Genomic DNA, 27,680 nt, shown 5'->3' on the forward strand with positions numbered 1-27,680 from the left:
GAGAAAATACCGTATTCCTCAGGATGTCTATTAAGTCTTCTCTCTAACCGTATTTTCATACCCATCAACCATGCCCTCATTATCCTCCCCTCCCCGTCCCCTTCCCAGCCTCTGGTAACCGCCGCTCCATTCACTATCTCATGAGCTCAAGCTTTTAGCTTCCACAAAGGAGGGAGCAGGATGATCCTTTATGTTTGTTTTCCCTATTTGTATGAATTTAAAAACAAAGCTGGAGGGAAAGAGGCCTACTGGCTCTCTGTCGGCCAGCTCTTTGGGCTCAGGCGCCCACGCGTGCGGACTCGCGTGGAGGGACGCCTTTGCCGCGAGGGGCGCGCTGGGCGGCGGCGAGGGGCGCTGGGCGGCGGCGAGGGGCGCGCTGGGCGGCGGCGAGGGGGGCGCTGGGCGGCGGCGAGGGGCGCGCTGGGCGGCGGCGAGGGGCGCGCTGGGCGGCGGCGAGGGGGGCGCTGGGCGGCGGCGAGGGGCGCGCTGGGCGGCGGCGAGGGGCGCGCTGGGCGGCGGCGCGGGGCGCGCTGGGCGGCGGCGAGGGGCGCGCTGGGCGGCGGCGAGGGGCGCGCTGGGCGGCGGCGCGGGGCGCGCTGGGCGGCGGCGCGGGGCGCGCTGGGCGGCGGCGCGGGGCGCGCTGGGCGGCGGCGAGCGGCTGTGCCGGACCCCGCGGCTGAGAGGGGCTGTGTCGACGTGTTGGCTCGACATTATTCTCTGACTAGATCTTAGTTCTGTTTTTGTTTGCTTTGTAAATTAAATTTTTTGTATTATTCTATTTTTGTATTTATAATCGATATATCACTATTGTACATATTTTTGTGGTGCGTGTGATATTTTGACATCTGTATGCACCGTGTAATGATCAGGTCAGGGTGATTGGGATGTCCCTCACCTCAGACATTTATCTTTTCTTTGCATTGGGCCATAATAATTCTTTTCTTCTGGCTATTTTGAAATACACAATAAATTAATTGTTAACTATAGGTATAATTAGGTTTAAGTTAACTACAGGTATAATTGTTAACTATGATTTCCCTACAGGACCGCTGATTGCTAGAACTTACTCTTTCTGTGTAAATGTGTTTTTATACCCCGTGCCAGCTTCTCTCTGGGCAGATGGCTCAACGCTGTCTGAGTAGCAGAACTGGGGCTCGGTGCTTGCTTTCTTCACTCACAAACATGCTACTTCCTTTGTGCTGTGTCTGGTCACAGCACCTACACCTGAAGGTGACTTTTGAGAATTAAATACTTAATACAGGCAAATAACTCACAATCTTGCCTGACATGAAACAAGACCTCCATAAATATTATTTTTAGTGATGACTAGTATTGTTGTTATTGCCGACATTATTATTTTTTTACATTGCCCTTCTTTATAAACTAAGAGGGGTTCATACATAGAACTAGGTCCCACTGGGTAGTAGATAACTATTGAAAGGGTTCATGTCCCCATTGGACCGAAGCAGTGAATAACATGCCCGCATTCCTGAATCCATCTTAGTTTAAGTGAAAGATAATAAGAATATAGCAACAGAAATTACAATATTAGTCATCCTTAAAGGCAATATTTATTGACGACCTTTTGTGTCCGACAATGTTGTGAGTTATTTGCTAGTATTAAGTATTTACTTCTCAAAAATTGCCATCAGTTGTAGCTGCTATCATCAGACACAATACAAAGGAAGAAGAAAATCTCTCAGAAAAGAAAGGAATGATCAGTTCCTGTTTCTTGCATTCAGACAGCGTTAAGCCATCCTACCCAGCCCCCTCCATCACTGCTCTCAGCTTTTACCCCCTTGCTCAATGGATAAGGAGATACTTCCCTTTTTATATCACAGGCACCATTTCAAATTAATTTTCTCATAATGATCCTAAAGAGGGTACTTTTGTTGGTGGATTATAACCCTAATATGTGTACTCACACAATGTCAAGTGAAAAAAAAATTGATAAGCACTACTAAAATGAATTAGACTTAAATTCAGACCCAGATGTGAACTAAAGAAACTTTACTGTCAGGGAAGCTCATGTGCTCAGGCTTCTTCCAAAGCCATATCTTGATTTTGAATTATTTTATTTCTTATTTCCTTCCTTCCTTCCTTCCTTCCTTCCTTCCTTCCTTCCTTCCTTCCTTCCTTCCTTCCTTCCTTCCTTCCTTCCTTCCTTCCTTCCTTCCTTCCTTCCTTCCTTCCTTCTCTCTCTTTCTCTCTCAGTCTCTCTCTCTTTTGGTTTGCTTGTTTGTTTTTGGAGACAGGCTCACTAGAGTGCCATGATGTCAGCCTAGATCACAGCAACAGCAGCCTCACACTCCTGGGCTCCAGCGATCCTCCTGTCCAACCCTCCTGAGTAGTTGGGACTACAGGTGTACATCCCCACACCTGGCTAATTGTTTCTATTTTTAGTAGAGACAGGGCCTACCTCTTGCTCAGGCTGATCTCCAACTCCTGACCTCAAGCAATCCTCCCACCTTGGCCTCCCAGAGTGCTAGGATGACAGGCAGAAGCCACTGCACCCAACCTCTTATTTCCTTTTTCATGAGGGGAACACCCAACATGGTACGTGGTTCAAGCTTCTAACAACTTAGGTTTGTCCCATCACATTCTGGAAATATCCCATGAGTAATTTCCTTCCGAAATGCACAGTGATGTGTCAACACTGGAGTTACCTTTCTGTGGAAATTGTTATACGTGTTGTATAGAAAAGTGAGTAAGACTATACAGACTAAAAAAATAACAAATGTTGTAGTGATGGAAAATAAGGATAAGATGTATGTGAGCATTTAATAGAAATTTATAACCCAGTTAAGTACAGGGTAAGCCTGTGTAGCTTTCCTCTGAATTCTAACTTACATCACCTTGCCTCCTAAATTATTGGACTTCTTTTGCTTTTATATCTGAGGAAAGGGGTTGCATTTTGTCATGCATGGAATTTTGTATGGAGACTGGTCAAAATTCAGCCTCATCTTAACTTTCCCAGATTAAATAAATCTCACTTCAGTAGAACAAGATTAACTGAGTGCATACTATTATCTAATTTCCTCTTTGTGCGCTCGAGCAAAATTAACTCTTAATGGTTATAGCAGTTATAATTGTACCTATTGACTTTCAGAGATCTGAGTCCTCAACCTCTGTGACCATAACAACCATTTTAAGATTTTCTTTTGAAAAAAAATTATAATATGTAATACAGACCATCACCTACATTATGAAATATTTTGGAATATCATATTTATGCTGCTTACTAAATATTATGTATCAGTTGGTTAATAATGTAGATTCTTATCTATATGTATATCTTAACTGTGTATAGAATTTTAGAAATATTTTTTAGAAACTTATCAGTTGACTTGATTAATTCACATTGTATGCCTGTATGTATCACATGTACTCTATAAAGGTATACAACTATTATGTACCCAGAATAAATTAAAATTTAAAAAGAACTTAGTCGAAGGGTACGCACTTTCATGGTGGGTGCAGGCTGAACCACTTGAAGACTGGACACGCTTGAAGCTCTGGCAGAGCGGGGTGAGGGGGCAGGAGCAAGATATGTAACCCTAAAAATATTTGTACCCACAGAATTTGAGAAAAATAAATACATAAATAAAATTGTATATAAAAAAAAGAACTTAGTTGAAAATTATTTGATTATTTTTATTTGAACAAATATATTTTGAACATTCGTCCTTAAGTCAAATTTATCTTCATTTTTGGAATGAAGACATCAGACCTAATAAAGCATCACTTGCTATGTATACAGTGTGTTTAATTACTGACTAGATAACAAGTTTTTCCAGATGGTCTCTTAGATCAAGAATATGAACTTCAACCTTGATTAGGCAGCGAGCTCATTTAACGTGAGAGGTTAAATGGCTTATATAGGATGAGGAAATAATGGCTTTTTGTTTAAATTCTACTTTCCACTGACTTTTTTAATGATATAAGATTGAAGGCTTATTTTATGAGGCAAAAATCAACAACAATCTTCCATATTCATAGTGTGTGATAGCTACTAAATTGTGCTTCAAATTAGAAATATCAAAAGTTTAGGATGTCCTTTTAAGAAGTGTCACATTACATAGCTTGATTACTTGGAATATGTGCCATCCAGCTTTCAAAGCTTTTTCATATATATGATCAACAGATATCATTTCTTGAAATCGATTAAAGAGGCTTTACATATATAGCAAAATTGAACTAATTTTTAAAATAATTATTTTATACAATGAAAGGCAACCTATATATGAGTGCGTCTGTCTGAGGAAGACCCGCCCTCAAGCTTGTGAGTTATTCTTCAGTCACAAAGACAGGGTGTGGTGGGGGCAGAAAGGACCACTCCCCGCAGCTGTGACTCAGCTGGTGCCAAACAGCTGCTCAGCTGACTATTTTTGAAGTAAATCAGAACAATTGCAACCCCTTGACAAATGCATTCTAACTCACATAAAGAAAAAATTGCGAGACAAGTCACGGGAGAGGATCAAGATGGCGGACGAGAAACACCGCCAGACAGAGTGTCTCTGCAGAAAAGACAGATTCTAGCAGAAATTAGAAAAAAGAAGCAAGAAGACGAGCATACAGTGAATGAGGGCTGAAAGGAGGGGTACCTGAGACCATGGGAGACTCCATGGGAGGAGGTTGCAGAGGAGAACTGGAAGCTGAGACCACTGGAGCAGCCCGGAGACCAGTGGGAAGGGTAGGTGGATCAGTCACTGTTCCCCTCCCCTGCATCTGGGACTGCTGGTGGGCTCCCCAGCGGGTGGAGAGACCTGCGGACACCAGCCTAGAGATGGCAGCTGCCAGCAAGCGGTAAGCCTGTAGCGGATGCAGCACCAGGCTCCCAAATCCCTTGGGGCACCTCCGTGTGCACAGACCCCAGCCCCGCGGCAGGCACCATATTGCCTCCTTCTCCCCTCTGCCGACCCTACCTGCAGCTGCCTAAAGAGACAATACAGCTGCTAGCCAGAGGCACCTCCAGGGAATGGGACCTTCCCTTTTGGGGCCCTACAGCTGACTAAGGGGAACTCAGACTGTGAGCTCCCTACCCGCCAGACCGCCCAGGTGCTGCTGGCACAGTGATCCCAGGAGAACGGTGCAGACCCTGAGGCTGAGAGACATAGACCCAGCTTGGGTTCCCTGTGGGTGAATTGGGACCGGCACTCCTCTCCCTGGTGGGGATACAGTTTGAACTCTGGGACCCAGAGGTCAGACCTGCAGACCAGATCTCGTGCACCGAGGTCTTGCATTGCCCGGGGCACAGAAGGGATGTACATGAACAGCCTACTGAGGTGTGTGTGCCTTCAGGGGCAGATCGGCATCCTAGAGGGCAACCCTCCTCCCAAAAGGAGGCCCTACGCCCAGCCTAGGTGGCCTTCCTGTGCAGGGAACCTCCCCGCTGGCATCACAGTCCGGGGAGGCCTAGTGGATTGTGGTCTGACCTGCTGGCAGAGGCCCAGGAGTAGCTGCGGAGTTGGGAAGGGTGGAAAGAAACGAGGCCCCTCCAGACTGAGGGTCACAGAAAGCCCCACCCCCTGACACACATTTTCTGATTGAGTGGGGCCATTCCAGCCCTTCACTGACAGCTTTTCCTGGAAGCAGAGAACAGAACTTTGACCCCTGCTAAAGGCATTGGTGGTGCCTGAGGGCAGGCCTACCAAACCCAGCTCCACCCAGACTCTCTACTAGACCAGCCATCACTGAGGGGGAGAAAAGGACTCACATGGAAGTCCCAGGGCCCCACCAACCAACTGAGGCACTAGAGTGCCTCTCTACAGGAACAAGAGCTGATAACAGGACACAAAACAACAGCGTAGCCTGTTTCTCCAAACAAGCTCCATCTACTGACAGGGAGGACATCCTGCACAGCCTTTTCGCGGCATCTACTGACTCATTATACAGGGAGTGGTCGAATCTCACCCACAGACACCACCTAACGCCTCAGAAACTAAACAAGGTGTGTGAATACCCAAACAAAAACCTAAAGGAAAGAAAAAACAACTGATCGACATGGGAAGAAATCAGTGAAGGAACTCCAGAAATATGAAGAACCAAACGGAAAATACACCCCCAAAGAGGAGCACCAGCCCCCTAGAAACAGACAACAACCAAAATCATGCAACCAAAATGACAGAAGAAGAATTTCATATGTGGATCATAAGAACACTCACCGCCCTGTAAGAACAACTCAATAACCAACACAAAGAAACCACAAAAAGCCTACAGGACCTAGAATAAAAGTTCACTAAAGAAATAGACACAATGAAGAAAAGTTTAACCGAACTCCTGTAAATGAAGAATCAATTCAGGGAACTACAAAATACAGTGGAAAGTTTCAAGAAGAGGGTAGATCAAACAGAAGAAAGAATCTCAGACATTGAAGATAACACCCTCCAACTAAATAAAACCATCACATAGATAGAGCAGAGAAACAAGAGAAAAGAGCAAAGCCTACAAGAGATGTGGGATTATGTGAAGAAACCTAATGTGAGGGTCATTGGGTTACCAGAAGGGGAAGAAGACAACATTCAAGGGTTGGACAAACTATTTGAAGATATAATAGAAGAAAATTTCCCAGGCCTTGCTCAAAATCTCGATATACAAGTTCAAGAAGCTCAGAGACCCCTGGAAGATACAATGCAAACAGGAAGACGTCACGACATGCAGTCATCAGACTGACCAAATATCAACTAAACAGGCCCTTCTAAGAGCTGTAAGACGAAAGAAGCAAGTGACATACAAGGGAAAGCCAATTCGAATAACACCAGACTTCTCTAATGAGACTTTACAAGCAAGGAGAGACTGGGGCCCCATTCTCACTCTTCTGAAACAAAACAATGCCCAGCCTAGAATCTTATTCCCTGCAAAACTAAGCTTCATATATGAAGGAGAAATAAAGACATTCTCAGACAAGCAAAGGCTCAGAGAATTCACCAAGACAAGACCAGCCCTACAAGAAGTACTCAAAACAGCGTTAGGCACGAAACACCATAATAAAAACTCACGAATATAAAAACAACCAAAACCCAAAGATTAAAGGCCAGATAATACAATGGCTCAAGAGAGAAATCAAATCAATAACATCCGACCTAACAGAATGAACAATAATCTACCTTACCTATCAGTTCTCTCAATAAGTGTAAATGGCTTAAACTCTCCACTCAAGAGACATAGGCTGGCTGAATGGATAAGAAAATACAGGCCAGGTCTATGTTGTCTTCAGGGAACACATCTAACCTGCAAGGATGCATATAGACTAAAAGTAAAAGGTGGAGATCAGTATTCCAGGCAAGTGGAAGCCAAAAGAAGGCTGGCGTGGTAGTTCTAGTTTCAGAAAATTTAGTTTTCACAACAAAAGTAGTGAAAGACAAATAGGGTCATTATATAATGGTGAAGGGCACACTTCAAAAAACAGAGATAACAATTTTAAATATATATGCACCCAACTTAGGTGTACCCAGTTTCATAAAGCAAACCTTATTAGATTTAAGCAAATTGATTAATAGCAACTCCATAATCACTGGAGATTTCAACACCCCACTGACGGCACAAGACAGATCCTCCAAACAGAAAATTAATATAGAAATAATAGACTTAAATAAAACTCTGGAACAATTGGGTCTGACTGACATCTACAGAACATTCTACCCCAAATCCACTGAATATACGTTCTTCCCATAAGCTCACGGGACATTCTCTAAGATTGACCATATCCTAGGACAAAGTAAATCTCAAGAAATTTAAAAAAATAGAAATCATACCATGTATCTTCTCAGATCACAGTGGAATAAAAGTAGAAATCAACCCTAAGAGAAACTCACATTTCTACACAAAAACGTGGAAATTAAACAACCTCATAATAAATGATTACTTCATAAATCAAGATGGAATTAAAAAAATTCTATGAAAAATGACAATGGAGAGACAAATTATCAAATCCTCTGGGACACAGCTAAAGCAGTTCTGAGAGGAAAGTTTATCTCCATAAATGCCTATAACCAAAAGTCAAAAAGATCACAAATAGACAATCTAATGAAACAACTCAAAGAGCTGGAAAAAGAAGAACAGACCAAAAATTGAAAACAAGGAAGCTATTCAGGAGATTACTAAAATAATAAGTTGGTTCTAGGAAAAAATAAAATTGATACACCATTGGCTAAGCTAACGAAAGCAGAAAAGAGAAATCTCTAATAAGCTCCATCAGGAACAAATAAAGGAGATATCACAACTGATCCCAAAGAGATACAAGATATAATTTATGAATACTACAAAAATCTTTATGCACACAAACTGGAAAATGTGGAGGAAATGGACAAATTTCTAGAAACACACAGCCTCCTTAGGGTCAATCAGGAAGAAATAGATTCACTGAACAGACCAATCTCAAGAGCTGAAATAGAAACGGAAATTAAAAATCTCCCTAAAAAGAAAAGTCCCGGTCCAGATGGTTTCACACCCGAATTGTACCACACTTACAAAGAAGAACTAGTACCTATCTTGCAGAAACTATTCCACAACATCGAGAAGAACGGAAACCTCCCCGACACCTTTTATGAAGCGAATATTACACTGATACCAAAACCAGGAAAGGATGCAAAAAAAGAAAACTACAGACCAATATCCCTAATGAATATAGATGCAAACATTTTCAACAAAATCTTAGCTAATCCAATCCAGACGCTTATCAAAAAAATAATCCATCTCAACCAAGCAGGCTTCATCCCAGGGATGCAGGGATGGTTCAACATACATAAATCTATAAATGCAATTCACCACATAAACAGAAGCAAAAACAAAGACCACATGATTCTTTCAATAGATGCAGAAAAAGCTTTGGACAAAATTCAACACCCTTTCATGAAATGAACAGTTAATAAAATAGGCATAGAAGGGACATACCTAAAAATCATACAAGCCATATATGACAGACCCATAGCTAACATCATACTGAATGGGGAAATATTGAAATCATTCCCACTTAGAACTGGAAACAGACAACGCTGCCCACTATCTCCACTTCTATTTAACATAGTGCAGGAAGTCCTGAACAGTAGTCAGACAGGAAAATGGAATTAAAGGTGTCCAAATAGGGGCAGAAGAAATCAAACTTTCACTGTTTGCTGATCATATGATATTATATCTAGAAAACCCCAAAGATTTAACCAAGAAACTCCTGGAACTGATCAATGAATTTAGTAAAGTCTCAGGATACAAAATCAATACACAGAAATCAGAGGCATTCATATACACCAACAACAATCTAATTGAGAACCAATTCAAAGACTCAATTCCATTCACAATAGCAACAAAGAAATTAAGGTACCTCGGAATATACTTAACCAACGAGGTAAAAGACCTCTACAGGGAGAACTATGAAACACTGAGGAAGGAAATAGCAGAGGATGTAATCAGATGGAAGTCCATACCATGCTCATGGATTGACAGAGTCAACATCATCAAAATGTCTATATTACCCAAACTGATCTACAGATTCAATGTAATACCTATTAAAATCCCATCAGCATTCTTCACAGATATAGAAAAAATAATTTTACGCTTCATATGGAACAAAAGAAGACCCCGAATATCAAAAGAAATTCTAGGGAACAAAAACAAAATGGGAGGCATTAATATGCCAGATATCAAACTATACTAGAAAGCTGTAGTAATTAAATTAATATGGTATAGGCACAAATATAGGAATATTGACCAGTTGAACAGATGTGAGAATCTTGATATAAAACCATCCTCATATAGCCATCTCATCTTTGACAAAGCAGACAAAAACATACGCTGGGGAAAAGAATCCCTTTTCAATAAATGGTGCTGGGAAAACTGGATAGTCACCTGTAGAAGGCTAAAACAGGGCCCACACCTTTCACCTCTCACAAAAATCAACTCAGGCTGGATAACAGACTTAAACCTAAGGTATGAAACTTAGAATTCTAGAGGAAATTGTTGGAAACACTCTCCTAGACATCGGCCTGGGCAAAGAGTTTATGAAGAAGTCCCCAAAGGCAATCACAGCAGCAACAAAAATAAATAAATGGGACATGATCAAACTACAAAGCCAAAGAAATAGTCATGAAAGTAAACAGACAACCTACAGAATGGGAGAAAATTTTTGCATCCTATGCATCCGACAAGGGGCTGATAACTAGAATATACTTAGAACTCATGAAAATCAGCAAGAAAAAATCAAATAACCCTATTAAAAAGTGGGCAAAGGACTTGAACAGAAACTATTCTGAAGAAGTCAGAAGAATGGCCAACAAACATGTTAAAAAATGCTCAACATCTCTAATCATCAGGGAAATGCAAATCAAAACCACAATGAGATATCATTTTACTCCAGTGAGAATGGCATTTATCAAAAAGTCTCCATACAGGCTCTGGGGGCGGAGCAAGATGATGGACGAATAACACCGCCAGACAGAGTGTCTCTGCAAAAAAGACAGATTCTAGCAGAAATTAGAGAAAGAAGCAAGAAGACGAGCATACAGCGGACAAGGGCCGGAAGGAGAGGTACCTGAGACCCCGGGAGACTCCACGGGAGGAGGCTGCGGAGGAGAACTGGAGGCTGAGACCACCGGAGCAGCCCGGAGACCAGCGGCAAGGGTAGGAGGATTTGTTGTTTCCCCTTCCCTGCATTCGGGACTGCTGGTGGGCTCCCCAGCGGGTGGAGAGAACTTCGGACACCAGCCCAGAGACCGCCGCCGCCTGCCAACGGTGAGCCTGTAGCAGACATGGCACCAGGTTCCCAACTTCCTCCGGGCACCTCCGTGTGCACAGACCCAAGCCTCACGGCAGGCGCCATATTGCCTCCTCCTCCCCTCTGCCGACCCTACCCGCGGCTGCCCAGAGAGACAATACAGCCACCAGCCGGAGGCACCTCCAGGGAACAGGACTTTCCCTTTTTGGACCCTACAGCTGACTAAGGGGAACTCAGACTGTGAGCTCCCTACCCGCCAGCTCTCCTAGGTGCTGCTGGCACGGTGTTCCCAAGAGAATGGTGCCGTCTCAGAGGCGGAGAGACATAGACCCAGCTTGGGCTCCCTGTGGGTGAATTGGGACCGGAAATCCTGTCCCTGGTGGGGATACATTTTGAACTCTGGGACCCAGAGGTCGGACCTGCAGACCAGATCCCCTGCACCGAGGGCTAGCATTGCCCGGGGCACAGAAGGGTTATACATGAACAGCCTACTGAGGTCTGTGTGCCTCCAGGGGCGGATCAGCATCCTAGAGGGCAACCCTCTTCCCAGGAGGAGGCCGAGCACCCAGCCCAGGTGGCGTTCCTGTGTAGGGAACCTCCCCGCGGAAATCACAGTCGGGGGAGGCCTGGTGGCTTGTGGTCTGGCCTGCTGGCAGAGGCCCAGGAGTAGCTGCAGAGTTGGGGAGGGTGGAAAGAAGCGAGGCCCACTCCAGACTGCGGGTCTCAGACAGCCCCAACCCCAGACACAGACTTTCTGGCTGAGCAAGGCCATTCCAGCCCCTCCCTGACAGCTTTTCCTGGAAGCACAGAACAGAACATTGACCCCTGCTAACGGCATTGTGGTGCCTGAGGGCAGGCTTACCCAACCCAGCTCCACCCAGAACAAGAGCTGATAACAGGACATAATATCAACTGCATAGCCTATTCCTCGAAGCAAACGCCACCTACTGACAGGGACGGCATCTTGCACAGCCTTTCCATGACACCCATTGACTCAATATACAGGGAGTGGTCCAATCTAACCCACAGACACCACCTAACGCCTCAGAAACTAAACAAGGTGTGTGAATACCCAAACAATAACCTAAAGGAAAGAAACAACAACTGATTGACATGGGAAGAAATCAGCGAAAGAACTCAGGAAATATGAAGAACCAAACGGAAAACACACCCCCAAAGAGGAGCACCAGCCCCATAGAAACGGACGCCAACCCAAATCAGGCAACCAATATGACAGAAGAGGAATTTCGTATGTGGATCATAAGAACACTCACCCAACTGCAACAACAACTCAATTACCAACACAAAGAAACCACAAAAAGTCTCCAGGATATGGGAAAAGAAATAGACACAAAAAAGTTCTATGAAGAAAATGACAATGGAGAGACAAGTTATCAACTCCTCTGGGACACAGCTAAAGCAGTTCTGAGAGGAAAGTTTATCTCCATAAATGCCTATAACCAAAAGACAAGAAGATCACAAATAGACAATCTAATGAAACGACTCAAAGAGCTGGAAAAAGAAGAACAGACCAACCCCAAACTCAGCAGAAGAAGTGAAATCAACAAGATCAAATCAGAACTAAACAAAATTGAAAACAGGAAAGCTATTCAGGAGATTAATAAAACAAAAAGTTGGTTCTTTGAAAAAATAAACAAAATTGACACACCATTGGCTAAGCTAACGAAAAGCAGAAAAGAGAAATCTCTAATAAGCTCCATCAGGAATAAAAAAGGAGATATCACAACTGATCCCAAAGAGATACAAGATACAATTTATGAATACTACAAAAATCTTTATGCACACAAACTGGAAAATGTGGAGGAAATGGACAAATTTCTAGAAACACACAGCCTCCCTAGGCTCAACCAGGAAGAAATAGACTCCCTGAATAGACCAATCTCAACAGCTGAAATAGAAACAGCAATTAAAAATCTCCCTAAAAAGAAAAGTCCCGGTCCAGATGGCTTCACACCTGAATTCTAACATACTTACAAAGAAGAACTAGTACCTATCTTGCAGAAACTATTCCACAACATTGAGAAGAACGGAAACCTCCCCGACACCTTTTATGAAGCAAATATTACTCTGATACCAAAACCAGGAAAGGATGCAACAAAAAAAGAAAACTACAGACCAATATCCCTAATGAATATAGATGCAAAAATTTTCAACAAAATCTTAGCTAACCGAATCCAGACACTTATCAAAAAAATAATCCACCACGACCAAGTGGGCTTCATCCCAGGGATGGTTCAACATACGTAAATCTATAAATGCAATTCACCACATAAACAGAAGCAAAAACAAAGACCACATGATTCTTTCAATAGATGCAGAAAAAGCTTTTGACAAAATTCAACACCCTTTCATGATACGAACACTTAAGAAAATAGGCATAGAAGGGACATACCTAAAAATGATACAAGCCATATATGACAGACCCATAGCCAACATCATACTGAATGGGGAATGATTGAAATCATTCCCACTTAGAACTGGAACCAGACAAGGCTGCCCACTATCTCCACTTCTGTTCAACATAGTGCTGGAAGTCTTGGCTATAGCAATCAGACAGGAAAATGGAATCAAAGGTATCCAAATAGGGGCAGAAGAGATCAAACTTTCACTGTTTGCTGATGATATGATATTGTATCTAGAAAACCCCAAGGATTCAACCAAGAAACTCCTGGAACTGATCAATGAATTTAGTAAAGTCTCAGGATACAAAATCAATACACAGAAATCAGAGGCATTCATATACGCCAACAACAATCTAATTGAGAACCAAATCAAAGACTCAATTCCCTTCACAATAGCAACAAAGAAATTAAAGTACCTAGGAATATATTTAACCAAAGAGGTAAAAGACCTCTACAGGGAGAACTATGAAACACTGAGGAAGGAAATAGCAGAGGATGTAAACAGATGGAAATCCATACCATGCTCGTGGATCGGCAGACTCAATATCATCAAAATGTCTATACTACCCAAACTGATCTACAGATTCAATGCAATACCTATTAAAATCCCATCAGCATTCTTCACAGATATAGAAAAAATAATTTTACGCTTCGTATGGAACCAAAGAAGACCCCGAATATCAAGAGCAATTCTAGGCAACAAAAACAAAATGGGAGGCATTAATATGCCAGATATCAAACTATACTACAAAGCTGTAGTAATTAAAACAATATGGTATTGGCACAAAAACAGGAATGTTGACCAGTGGAACAGATGTGAAAATCCTGATATAAAACCATCCTCATATAGCCATCTAATCTTTGACAAAGCAGACAAAAACATACGCTGGGGAAAAGAATCTCTCTTCAATAAATGGTGCTGGGAAAACTGGATAGCCACCTGTAGAAGGCTAAAACAGGACCCACACCTTTCACCTCTCACAAAAACCAACTCACGCTGGATAACAGACTTAAACCTAAGATATGAAACTATTAGAACTCTAGAGCAAAAAGTTGGAAACACTCTCCTAGACATCGGCCTGGGCAAAGAGTTTATGAAGAAGTCCCCAAAGGCAATCACAGCAGCAACAAAAATAAATAAATGGGACATGATCAAACTACAAAGCTTCTGCACAGCCAAAGAAATAGTCATGAAAGTAAACAGACAACCTACAGAATGGGAGAAAAATTTTTGCATCCTATGCATCCGATAAGGGACTGATAACTAGAATATACTTAGAACTCACGAAAATTAGGAAGAAAAAATCAAATAACCCCATTAAAAAGTGGGCAAAGGACTTGAACAGAAATTTTTCTAAAGAAGACAGAAGAATCGCCAACAAACATATGAAGAAATGCTCAACAGCTCTAATCATCAGGGAAATGCAAATCAAAACCACAATGAGATATCACTTAACCCCAGTGAGAATGGCCTTTATCAAAAAATCTCCAAACAATAAATGCTGGTGTGGTTGCGGAGAGAGAGGAACACTCGTACACTGCTGGTGGGACTGCAAACTAGTTCAACCTCTGTGGAAAGCAATATGGAGATACCTTAAAGCGATACAAGTGAATCTACCATTTGATCCAGCAATCCCATTGCTGGGCATCTACCCAAATGATCCAGTGACACTCTACAAAAAAGACACCTGCACTCGAATGTTTATAGCAGCACAATTCATAATTGCAAGACTGTGGAAACAGCCCAAGTGCCCATCAATACAAGAATGGATTAATAAAATGTGGTATATGTATACCATGGAGTACTATTCAGCTCTAAGAAACAATGGTGATATAGCACATCTTATATTTTCCTGGTTAGAGCTGGAACCCATACTACTAAGTGAAGTATCCCAAGATTGGAAAAACAAGCACCAGATATATTCTCCAGCAAACTGGTATTAACTGAGTAGCACCTAAGTGGACACATAGGTGCTACAGTAATAGGGTATTGGGGAGGTGGGAGGGGGGAGGGGGGCGGGTATATACATACATAATGAGTGAGATGTGCACCATCTGGGGGATGGTCATGATGGAGACTCAGACTTTTGGGGGGAGGGGGGAAATGGGCATTTATTGAAACCTTAAAATCTGTACCCCCATAATATGCCAAAATAAAAAAAAATTAAAAATTAAAAAAAAAACAACAAAAAACAACAACAACAACAAAAAAAAAAGAGGACAAAATAAATAAATCCTGTTTCTGGATAATTCTTCTAGTTTTTTATGTCCAGATCTTTCCTTGGGAATTTTTATTTGTGATTTAACTCATACAGCCTCTCTTTTTCTCTTTTTGTCACCTCAATTCTGGCAATTTGTTTTTCCTTCACTTATTCTCTCAAACATACATCAACTATGATTGTGGCATTTCTTAACATTTTCAATATATGTATGACTTCTTCCTTTACCTAGTCTGAGATTTTTCTATTTTATGTATGTTCTTTTGTCTAAGGGAGATATTGATCCCACATTATGTCCAGGATATTGATGTGGGTAACCATCTTGGGTTATTGATTTTCTAACAGTAAAAAATAGCAATTAATCATTTGTTAAAATTTCTCATATTTAGTAAGTTAAATTAACTGTTACTTAATAGAATGTTAGTGAGTGTTAATAAAATTGTGAAAGAGATCTTACCACAGCAAAATGATAATGCATGTTTATAGCTCTATACTTGACAAACACTAACAATGAAAAATGCAAAATCAGGAACATGACAGGTGCACAGAATGGTGGGGCATGAATGCCAGATTGGATCATAGGCATCTTTTGCTTATAACATTTTAGAAATAAAAACTGATGACCTAACAGATAAAGATAGATGATACAGTTACCATCATTACAACGCATCCATTCCCTCAATATTCACTAAGTTTCTGCTTAAGGGCAGTGCTGCTAGGTACTGAAATGGTTTGGTGACTAAAACACATGAATTATAGTATCTATAGTTAAAATTTAGTAGGTGATGCAGACAATAGACCAACAAACTCAAACATACAACCTGATGCTATGTAGTGAGTAGTACTATAAAGACAAATAAAGGGACAGAGAGAGAACTGGGTAAGAGCCCTAGACAAAGCCACTATATGGAGGTAATATTTGAGTAGGTCTGGTTAAAATATATTCTATTCACAGTGAACAGCCAGTGGAAATCCCTGGAGTGAAAATCTATTTAGTTTATCAGGATATTAACAATGAGAAGAACATTTTTGAAGCACAAGACATAAAGACATTTGTGTAGGAAATGCAGACTTGGATTTTGTGGTGGATGAGAAAAATAGCCTGGACGTGTATTGTGCTCTAACTTATGTTCCTAGAACTCACACAGGTGAGTAGAGAGTTGCCAGGAGGAGTAAATGGAGGAGATGAGTTAGGAGAAAATCAAAGCATCTGGGGAATTTTCTGGTTTTAAAAAGAAAGGCATGCATCCTGAGGATCCCCTGAGACTTGGATATATCATGACACTTGGTCGGCCATTTGGGGGTATGGCAGTACCTGACAAAATATTCTACCTTAACTGCCATGCACAGTGACTACTGCATGGTAGGCTCTCAGCATATCTACCTGATGAAATGAACCAAATATTTGCCTTACAATTAGTGCGATTGTTCTTACTGATAATATGTAGCCAGATTATTTCAGATATCCATCTTCAGCATACATATCCTGGAAATTAGAAGAGCCTCTTAGGATACTTTCTTCATTTCTTTGTTTAATCCAGGTTTCAATTCAGGAGAAGAAAGGTACCAGCAGGCACCCGAGGAAATGTGTTTCCAATAGAAGGCAAAAGCAGAGATGGCTCTAAGAGTATATATCCCATGGGCCAGCTATTTTGAAGGGAGATATAGGTTTGCATTTTGATTCTTTGTTGCATACATGAGAACTTAGAATATCATAAAGATTGTTTGATGATCATTACCATGTGAACTATTTTGTTTCCTAAATTGAGAACTGGCATATTGTCAGGCAATGGACGAGAATAGTTACTTCCAGTAAATCTGGGACTTGAAGTTTTCAAGGCATAGGAAATTGAAGTTGGTGCTTAAGGTCTATTTCCATTGATGCCCAGAAGCTGACTTTATTGGGTAAGGGACCTTATTTAATGCACCAGAATTACGTGAAGGACCACCCTCTTGGTGACATTATAACTCGGAGAATATTTTTCCTGTTGCTACAGGTGGGTGTAAGATTGGTGTCTCGCTTGATCACCCTTGTTGATCTAAAGAAAGAAACTGAAGCAAAATCAATATAGAGAGTTTATGTGGGCAAAGGGTAAGGACTACAGCTTGGAATTGCTCCTCAGGTACCTCAGGAACTTCTGCAGAGAACAAAGGAGAGGCTTAGGGTTTGTTTTTTCTTAAAGCAGGAGAGGGGGCAATTGAAAAAATTCTTTGTTAAGAATTGTCTTTGGCTTGTAGAAATAATATTGATTAGTGGTAGGCTATACATTGGAGAACTATTGGGCATGAGTTACAGTATGGAGCATATGGTCTTGTTAGGTTAATTTATGGCCACTTGGCTTCAGTCAGTCTAGAGCCCACAAGGTGATTCCCTAGCTCAAGGGGGAGTCAGAGATGACTGCTGTCACATTCCAGTGCCTCTCTGGACCTCATAATTTACAGGGCTCTCACATTCCTCAGATAAAAAATGTTCTTTTCTTTATCATTCTAAAAGGTACGTTGCTGAAATTTATAGATTTAAAAAATACTCAGTTTACAGGACCTAATATATGTAAGTATAGCAAGTGCAGGGTCCTGAATTTATTTTGGAAAAGTTACAAGTAACATACACTTTTAAAGAGCCTATACAGACAATTATCCATCCCAAGACCGACTAGCAAATTGTTTCTCAGAGCCTCAGCTAAATCAATCCCAACATCTTTATAGCCAGCTGTGAAGATGGAATTAAGAGGATTATAAGTGTTTAGCACATACTAGGTTCTCAGTAAGTGTCAGTGTCCTTTGTTCATTCCATCTCTTAACCATTGAGAGGCCTCAGGCCAAGAGAAATTAAACATCTTAATTAAGTTCACAACAGTTGAGAGCACCACATTGTATATTTGAACAGGTTCGTATAACCTTTTTAAATTTTAAATTCTCGTATTTTCCAGTTTGTTATGGATATGCCTATTCTCTGTGCAGCAGAAGTTTTCTTATGATAGGAAAACAACATCTCCAAAATAATTCCCTGGATTAAAGCTTACTCAAAACAACTTGATTGAAAAATATTATTATGATTTACCTTTTGCAAAATTTTTGAGTATATATTTGGAGAGAGGAAGTAGCTTTATAATGACACTATTCCCTGCTAATAGTCCATCGAATTATTTAAAATATTTAAGCACCAAACTGTGATCTCATAGTCTGTCAAGCTATGCAGTAAGACCATGTCACTTATCAGTAGGCCCTGCATCAAACAAGAATTCTTTCTAACATGAGAAGCTCTTACCTGCCAAAATCCATGAAAAGGAAATTCCTGAGAACTTGGTAACATTCATTCATCACTGCTACAGCTGGTCATTTTCTTTATGTTGAAATCATTAAAAAGCTTCAGCCTGTCTTGTGAAATATTTCTGTTTGCATATGTATAGCTTAATTAAAACATTTTCCTTTCCTATTACCTTCTTCCAGTGATTAAAAAAGAATAAGATATTTCACATTTAATTTCCTTGGGCTCTTCTTTTAGAAGACAGAGGATGAGTTGTTATATGTAGACATTTACATCATCAAGCCTAAGATATCTCTTTTCATCCTCTTATTGATCTCTAATGGCCAAGTCCATAGGAGCCAAAACCTCAGTCATTTCCCTTGACTTTGCTGATTTGAAGATGACGTCAGTTTAATCTAAACTTTAGTAGGAGGTTGTTTAATTTCCACGTTTTTGTGTAGAAATGTGAGTTTCTGTTAGGGTTGATTTCTACTTTTATTCCACTGTGATCTGAGAAGGTACGTGGTATGATTTCTATTTTTTTAAATTTCTTGAGATTTACTTTGTGTCCTAGGATATGGTCAATCTTAGAGAATGTCCCATGAGCTGATGAGAAGAACGTATATTCAGTGGATTTTGGCTAGAATGTTCTGTAAATTTCTGTCAGACCCAATTGTTCTAGAGTTTTGTTTAAGTCCATTATTTCTTTATTAATTTTCTGTTTGGGGGATCTGTCTTGTGCCATCAGTGAGGTGTTGAAATCTCCAGTGGTTTTGGAGTTGCTATTAACCCATTTGCTTAGCTCCAGTAAGGTTTGCTTTATGAATCTGGGTGCACCTAAGTTGGGTGCATATATATTTAAAATTGTTATCTCTTCTTGTTGAACTGTGCCCTTCACCATTATATAATGACCCTCTTTGTCTTTCACTACTTTGTTGGTTTTGCAACTAAATGGTTTGAAATTAGAACTGCCACACCAGCCTTCTTTTGGCTTCTATTTGCTTGGAATATTGATCTCCACCATTTTATTTTTAGTCTATATGCATCCTTGCAGGTTAGATATGTTTCCTGAAGACAGCATAGACTTGGCCTGTATTTTCTTATCCATTCAGCCAGCCTATGTCTCTTGAGTGGAGAGTTTAAGCCATTCACATTTACTGAGAGAACTGATAGGTAAGGTAGAGTACTGTTCATTCTGTTGGGTTGGATATTGTTGCTATGATTTCTGTCTTGAGCCATTGTAATATCTGGCCTTTAATATCTTTGGGTTTTGGTTGTTTTTATATTCGTGGGTTATTTTTATGATGTTCCGTAAGTAATGTTGTTTTAAGTACTTCTTGTAGGGGTGGTCTTGTCTTGGTAAATTCTGTGAGCCTTTGCTTGTCTGAGAATGTTTTTATTTCTCCTTCATATACGAAGCTTAGTTTTGCAGGGAATAATATTCTAGGCTGGGCATTGTTTTGTTTCAAAGGAGTGAGTATGGGGCCCCAGTATCTCCTTGCTTGTAAAGTCTCATTAGAGAAGTCTGATGTTATTCGAATTGGCTTTCCCTTGTATGTTACTTGCTTCTTTTGTCTTACAGCTCTTAGAAGGGCCTCTTTAGTTGATACTTTGATCAGTCTGATGACTGCATGTCGTGACGTCTTCCTGTTTGCATTGAATCTCCCAGGGGTCCTTTGAGCTTCTTGAACTTGTATATCGAGATTTTGAGCAAGGCCTGGGAAATTTTCTTCTATTATATCTTCAAACAGCCTGTCCAACCCTTGAGTGTTGTCTTCTTCCCCTTCTGGTAAGCCTATGACCCTCACATTAGGTTTCTTCACATAATCCCACAGCTCTTGTAGGCTTTGCTCTTTTCTCTTGTTTCTCTGCTCTATTTCTGTGACTGATTTATTTAATTGGAGGGTGTTATCTTCAATCCCTGAGATTCTTTCTTCTGTTTGATCTACCCTGTTCTTGAGACTTTCCACTGTATTTTGTAGTTCCCTGAATTGATTCTTCATTTCCAGGAGTTCGGTTAAACTTTTCTTCATTGTGTCTATTTCTTTTTCCATATCCAGGAGGCTTTTTGTTGTTTCTTTGTGTTGGTTATTGAGTTGTTGTTGTAGTTGGGTGAGTGTTCTTATGATCCACATACAAAATTCCTCTTCTGTCATATTGGTTGCCTGATTTGGGTTGGTGTCCGTTTCTAGTGGGCTGGTGCTCCTCTTTTGGGGTGTGTTTTCCGTTTGATTCTTCATATTTCCTGAGTTCTTTCGCTGATTTCTTCCCATGTCGATCAGTTGTTGTTTCTTTCCTTTAGGTTATTTTTTGGGTATTCACACACCTTGTTTAGTTTCTGAGCCGTTAGGTGGTGTCTGTGGGTGATATTGGACCACTACCTGTAAATTGAGTCAGTGGGTGCCGTGGAAGGCTGTGCAGGATGCCGTCCCTGGCGTTTGCTTGGCGGAACAGGCTATGCTGTTGATTTTGTGTCCCATTGTCAGCTCTTGTTCTGGGCAGAGCTGGGTTGGGTAAGCCTGCCTCAGGCAGTTAGCAGGGGTCAAAGTTCTGTTCTCTCCTTCCAGGAAAAGCTGTCAGGGCGGGGCTGGAATGGTCCCGTTCAGCCAGAAAGTCCGGGTGTGGGTGTGGGTCTGTGTGAGACCCATAGTCTGGAGCGGGCCTCGCTTCTTTCCACCCTCCCCAACTCCTTAGCTACTCCTGGGTCTCTGCCAGCAGGCCATACCACAAGCCACCAGGCCTCCCCGGACTGTGATGCTGGCAGGGAGGTTCCCTGCACAGGAACGCCACCTAGGCTGGGTGCTCGGCCTCCTCCTGGGGGGAGGGTTGCCCTCTAGGATGCTGATCCACCCCTGGAGGCACACACACCCCAGTAGGCTGTTCACATATAACCCTTCCATGCCCCGGGCAATGCTAGCCCCGGGTGCAGGGGATCTGGTCTGCAGATCCGACCTCTGGGTCCCAGAGTTCAAACTGTATCCCCACCAGGGAGAGGAGTTCCGATCCCAATTCACCCACAGGGAGCCCAAGCTGGGTCTATGTCTCTCAGCCTCTGAGTCCGCACCGTTCTCCTGGGAACACCGTGCCAGCAGCACCTGGGAGGGCTGGTGGGTAGGGAGCTCACAGTCTGAGTTCCCCTGATTCAGCTGTAGGGTCCCAAAAGGGAAGGTCCCATTCCCTGGAGGTGTCTGGCTGGTGGCTGTATTGGTTCTCTGGGCAGCGGCGGGTAGGGTCAGCAGAGGGGAGGAGGAGCCTCGCCTGCCGCGTGGCTCAGGTCTGTGCACACGGAGGTGCCCTTAGTTAGTTGGGAACCTGGTGCCACGTCTGCTACAGGCTCACCGCTGGCTAGCGGCAGCAGTCTCTGGGCTGGTGTCCGCAGGTCTCTCCACCCGCTGGGGAGCCCAGCAGCAGTGCCAAATGCAGGGGAGGGGAAACAGCAAATCCACCTACCCTTGCCGCAGCAGTCCCAAATGCAAGGGAGGGGAAACAGCAAATCCACCTACCCTTGCTGCTGGTCTCCAGGCTGCTCTGGTGGTCTCATCCTCCAGTTCCCCTCCGCGACTTCCTCCCATGGAGTCTCCCGGGGTCTCAGGTACCCCTCCTTCCGGCCCTCGTCCGCTGTATGCTTGTCTTCTTGCTTCTTTTTTCTAATTTCTGCTAGAATCTGTCTTTTCTGCAGAGACACTCTGTCTGGCGGTGTTATTTGTCCGCCATCTTGCTCAACCCCCCTGTATTTTGGATTTTAAATATTTCCAATCATATAACGTTTCCAACTGAATTATGACCAACAGTCATTATCAATGTGTGTGTGTGTTACTTTGTGTTTAAATATGTAATTGTCTAGTTTTCATAGCTACTTTTGAATACATGACATTACATCATCAGCTCAATCCTTTTCTAAATTTTTATCATATGCTCATCTTTCCAAATTGCTCTTAGAAACAATATCATATTTAATATATTTGTGCCAAAGATGCATTTTATGTTTAGGAGTATTTGCTCAATAAAAATTGCCAATTATCCAACTCTTAGTCCAGAAGGTATGAAAATGATAAAATTCATAAGTAATTAATAATTTAAAAAATATCTATCAAATGTTACCAAAGACATATTGGTGCATATTTGAATACATACTAGACACATTTTTTCTTGATAATTTCATAAGTTTGTTTCATTTGAATAGCTTTGATACAGTAATAGATAATTACTCTATTTTAAATCTTCTATTTTCTTTTTCTAACACCTATTTATATTTTTTCACCAGTTTTTCAGTCAGGTCTTTTATTTTCCTATTTGGTGACATCCTTACATTTAAGAGTAGCAAATGATTTGTCAATTCCTTTAAGAATTTTCTCTGGGTTCTTGTTAAAACTTACTTTTTTTGCATGCAATCATTTTATGCATAAGCACTAACAACTTAGAGAAAGAACCTCCATATAATGAAATGATCATTCTAATGATTCAAAAACTATTGCCTATTTCCCTGTTTTCAATTGTTAAAGCAGTATTCCTTGCCCTGTATGAAGAGGTGATAATGTATCTCATGTAAGACAGATGATATATTTTATATAGTAATTTATAGTACTTTAGTAATATATAGTAATTTCTATTGTGACTATGATAGGCTATCCTGTGTCACTCTCTTGTTCAATTATGCCTGTATTTGATGTAGCTCATGTAGCTCCATAAAATGCTGTATGTTCTATTTCCTCCCTGTTACCCTTTCCAACAGCTTTGATTCTTATTTTTAGCCAGATCGTTTTGTCTACATTTTTATGAAACTATGTCAGGGCCTAAAATATAAAATCTTAATATTTGGGTGAAATTTCTATGAATTGGTTTGCTAAGAAGTACCACCTGATCATATATTTCTATGTACTCAGTGGCATATATTTATTATCATATATATTTATAAAAATATAAGCTTTTTGTTATAATCATATTAAAATATGAGATAAATATAATTTAGTATTTGTGATTATTAATGTGAAAATATTTCAAACTATTATAAAAATAAACATAGCATAATGTAATTGAATACTTTTTTATAGAATTATAACTTACACAATCAACTTATATGTAATACATTTACTAGATTAGTTTTTATTTTTAAAATTTTTGAAAAGTAGCAGTGGTTTTCAGTCTCAATGCAATAATGAAATAGTATATTGATTTCCATAGACTATCACTTTGCTGTGCCCATAGTTGAGGCCCTCACATTCACAAAGCATTTAATATTGTTTCAGATAATTTAAGTGAATATTTTCAGAACGTGGAGTCTACAGTGACCAAGACCTTATCTGCTTTCTTAATATATAGAAGCCAGGCTCTGTGTCACAAGAAAGAAGTAAAGATTTCAATTTCATAGCTTTGAATGAACCCTTCCTTCCAGGCTATTTCACTCAATGAATAATAAAAGTTGTATTTTAATAATTTATTCTCAAAGTCTTCCTAATATTTGGCATCCTTTCTTTCCCAAATCTATAAAATTCCAATGAAATTGACAGAAAGAAAAAAATGCTAATGAATTCATGAGAGCTATAATAGCACTTCCATATAAATGTCACTACAGCTTTTATTCACATTTATAAACAATATAATGCAAAATGGAAAAATGACTGATGGGCACCAAGAGAATATACAGACAGGAAAATATATGTGTAAGTTTCATCTCTTATTAAAAAAATGGAGAAATGGAGTGAATTATGTAATTCACAACTGCATGCTACTCGACCAACTCTGCCACGCTCCACTTTCCACTTACATGGAAGAACTGAGCAAGAGAATGCTCTTGCAGCAGTAAGTACAGCTCCAGTCCATCATCTTGAAGATTTGCACAACAGGAGAAAGTAAATGGCACAGAAAAAATCATCTGAATGCTTTTTAAAATCTTATATTTTCTTCTGGAATCTGTAAAAATCATTATTTTCATATCATCACTTTTAAAATGGTGATTTTTCAGTAGACACACACAGGTTCAATGTTTTGAATAGGAGAGAAAGAGTCACTTAACATGATTCCAGAAAACTCTATTTTATTTATTAACTGTCATTGTGCTTTCTTATAAAGGAAAGTCAACACTATCATAATATTTTTTTAAATATTATCTGTTTTGATGTTTTGGTTTAAGCCATGAACACGGGAAATCAGTTTGGGGACAGATTTTATACTTCTTGGGCTTTTCCAGTATGACCAAATGAACACTTTGCTTTTTGTTGCCATCACCATCATCTTTTCAGTGGTTCTGATGGGGAATGTCATACTGATCCACCTCATTTGACTGGACGGCAGACTGCACACCCCAATGTACTGGCTTCTCAGCCAGCTCTCCACCGTCAACGTTATGTACATCTCCACCACCGTGCCCAAGATGGCAACGGACTTTCTCTAACAGAGTAAGACCATCACCCTGTTGGGCTGTGAGATTCAAGCGTATATGTTCTTGGTGCTTGGCAGGACCGAAGCCCTTCTTCTAGGTTTCATGTCATATGATCGGCATGTAGCCATCTGCCACCCTTTACATTATCCTACACTTATGAACAAGACCTGTTGCTTCATGGTTTCATGTGCGTGGACCAGTAGCTCTATCAACTCTTTATGTATTTCAGCTTCCATTCTGTAGTTCTCAGTTCATTAACTACTTTTTCTGTCAAGTTCCGTCTCTACTGCCATTGGTGTGTCAGGACACCTCCCAGTATGAGCATACTATCCTGTTGAGCAGACTTATTCTTCTGCTGATACCATTCATGGCCATCCTAGCTTGCTATGCTCATGTGCTTACTGTCATGTTCCAGATGAGCTCAGGTAAATGACAGAAAAAAGCTATTTCCACTTGCTCCTCCCGCCTGACTGTGGCAAGCCTATTCTATATGACACTCTGTCTACCTACATGAGGCCATACTCCTTGCGTCCCCCTTCACAGGATAGAGTGGCGACAGTATTTTATGCCATTATCACCCCTCTCCTGAACCCATTTATCTATAGCCTGTGGAATAAGGATGTCATGGGAGCTGTGAGGAGACTGTTGAGATAATGAACATTGATGCAGGTAGGGCGCCTTTAGCAGCCCCTTATTGACTGAGGATTAACAACTGCAAAAGCTCTTCCTGAATTCTCTATGAAATTATGTAATGATGGGTTTTTTCTATATAAGCCAGAGAAACAGTGTGCTCATCGAACTTGTTTAACTTCTAAAGCAGTAGAATTCAGCTTCATCAACTGTTTGTTCCAATGGCATTAACATTTTTATTATCTTGTTTGTGCTCTGAAATTAAATCCTTAGGAAATAAAATCCACCCAAACATTTAGCATCAAGAATATCTGTATAACAACCAAAGTTAATACAGAGAAAATTGCATCCATTCATTAGCTGCACAAATGCTTTAATGCTTTAAACACATGTGTGATGGTGTCCTGTCACGTGGGAGTAAATAAAAATAGAAACCGACAGAAATTTATGCTGATCAGCAACCTTAATTCCATCTGCAATCTTAGATTCCCTCTATTATATAACCTTAACATATTGACAAGTTCCATAAATTAGACATGGACATCCTTCATAGGCCATTTTCTTCCTACCTCTTTAATGTTCTTTAGAAAGGCATATGCATAAAAGAAGAACACCAAGACCAACATCTAGCAACACCAAGGCCTAACTGATAATTCCTGGCTAGCTCTGACTGGCAGGGGCTGCTTTTCTCAGGAGACGAATGTTCAATTTCTAAACCTAGATCATTTGCACCCTGTGTGGGTGGGTTTCCTTTGGGTTAATTTACCTTACCATGATGCTTTCATTTTACTGTATCTGGTTAAATACTTCAATAAAACTTGAAATATAAAGATTTCAATAAATATGTTAAATGTACTACAAAGAATGAAAGGAAGCAAGATAACAATGATTTCACTAAATTATACGGTGCTCTTGTGTCATGTAACATGTATTGTTCCTTATTTATGTTTTTAAACATTCACTAGGCTAGTGAAGCCATCACATCCTAAAAACTTTTCATGAATCAAGTACTATGCAAATCTCCAAAAATGTATTTCCTAATTGACGCACGCACACACACACACACACACACACACACACACACACACATACACACACATAGACATACACACACACATATGCACACACACACACACACACGCAAAACTTTTTTAGTAGTTTGAGTAAGTACCATTGTTATCCTCATGATATATATTGAGAACAAGGCCCACAGTGCTTAATAACTTTTCCAAGGACATCCCACCAATAATAAATGGAAAAATCATGACATGCACTAATATTAACTGATCCTCAGAGACCTCCAAACTAATGATTCTATTACACTTTAACAATATGGTGCAATGTAAAAAAATGCCTTTCAGTAAAAATTATGTGTGGTAGCTAATGCATTTTTCAGTGTTTTTATTCCATTGTTAAAGCAATGCTAGTATTACGAGAATCTGTTTGATCAGGAATGAAATTACAGAAAACTTGCTGTAAGGGAAGAAATATATTTAAGGGCAAATCACCTAGGTTATACAAAGAGATGACATCTTTAAGCCTAACCCAGACAGAAACTAGAATATTCTGAAAAGGGATGTTGGTGATGAAGCTTAACGAAAGGGGCAGATGACCTATAGCAAATACTGTGAGGTGATACCGTGGCAACAGGTTTAGGGGAAGCACCTGGATGATACGTGCCATTGTGGAAGCTGAGCTTGTAGATTTTAGTAGGGAAACCACACTTAACAGCCCATGGCTTATGGGTGGGGGAAAATGAGTCACAGACCAAGTAATAACTTGAGAGTTCTGAAAATATGTGTTGAAAAGCAATGTATTTCTCTATGAAGGATATATTTTCTCTTTTTAGAGTTCTAGAAAAAAGGTCAGGAATCACAATGCGATGTTACCTGCAAAACAGATCCTTGTAGGGCTAGTTTCTCACATCCAGAGAAAGCTAATTCACTGAAGGAATGGAGGTTTCCAGCAGATTCAGAAGTGTGATCAACACACAGAAGTCTTTTAATGTCCAAATTCATAGTTTAGACACAGTTAAGTAACATCTAATTATAGTCTTTTTGTTTTTAACTGTTTCTGT

The 27,680-nt window shown here is 40.6% G+C and overlaps 1 protein-coding gene across 1 annotated transcript; it reads left to right on the top strand.

Moving 5' to 3' along the window:
- The first annotated feature begins 211 nt into the window (after positions 1-211).
- LOC105867750 (olfactory receptor 2AK2) lies at positions 212-25,627 on the top strand. The gene is given in 4 exon segments (XM_076009631.1): positions 212-591; positions 24,733-25,185; positions 25,187-25,461; positions 25,464-25,627. Coding segments are annotated over 4 exon segments (1,272 nt in total).
- Positions 25,628-27,680: the final 2,053 nt, after the last annotated feature.

This window comes from Microcebus murinus, chromosome 13 (genome assembly GCF_040939455.1).
Source record: "Microcebus murinus isolate Inina chromosome 13, M.murinus_Inina_mat1.0, whole genome shotgun sequence".
Taxonomy (NCBI): domain Eukaryota; kingdom Metazoa; phylum Chordata; class Mammalia; order Primates; family Cheirogaleidae; genus Microcebus; species Microcebus murinus.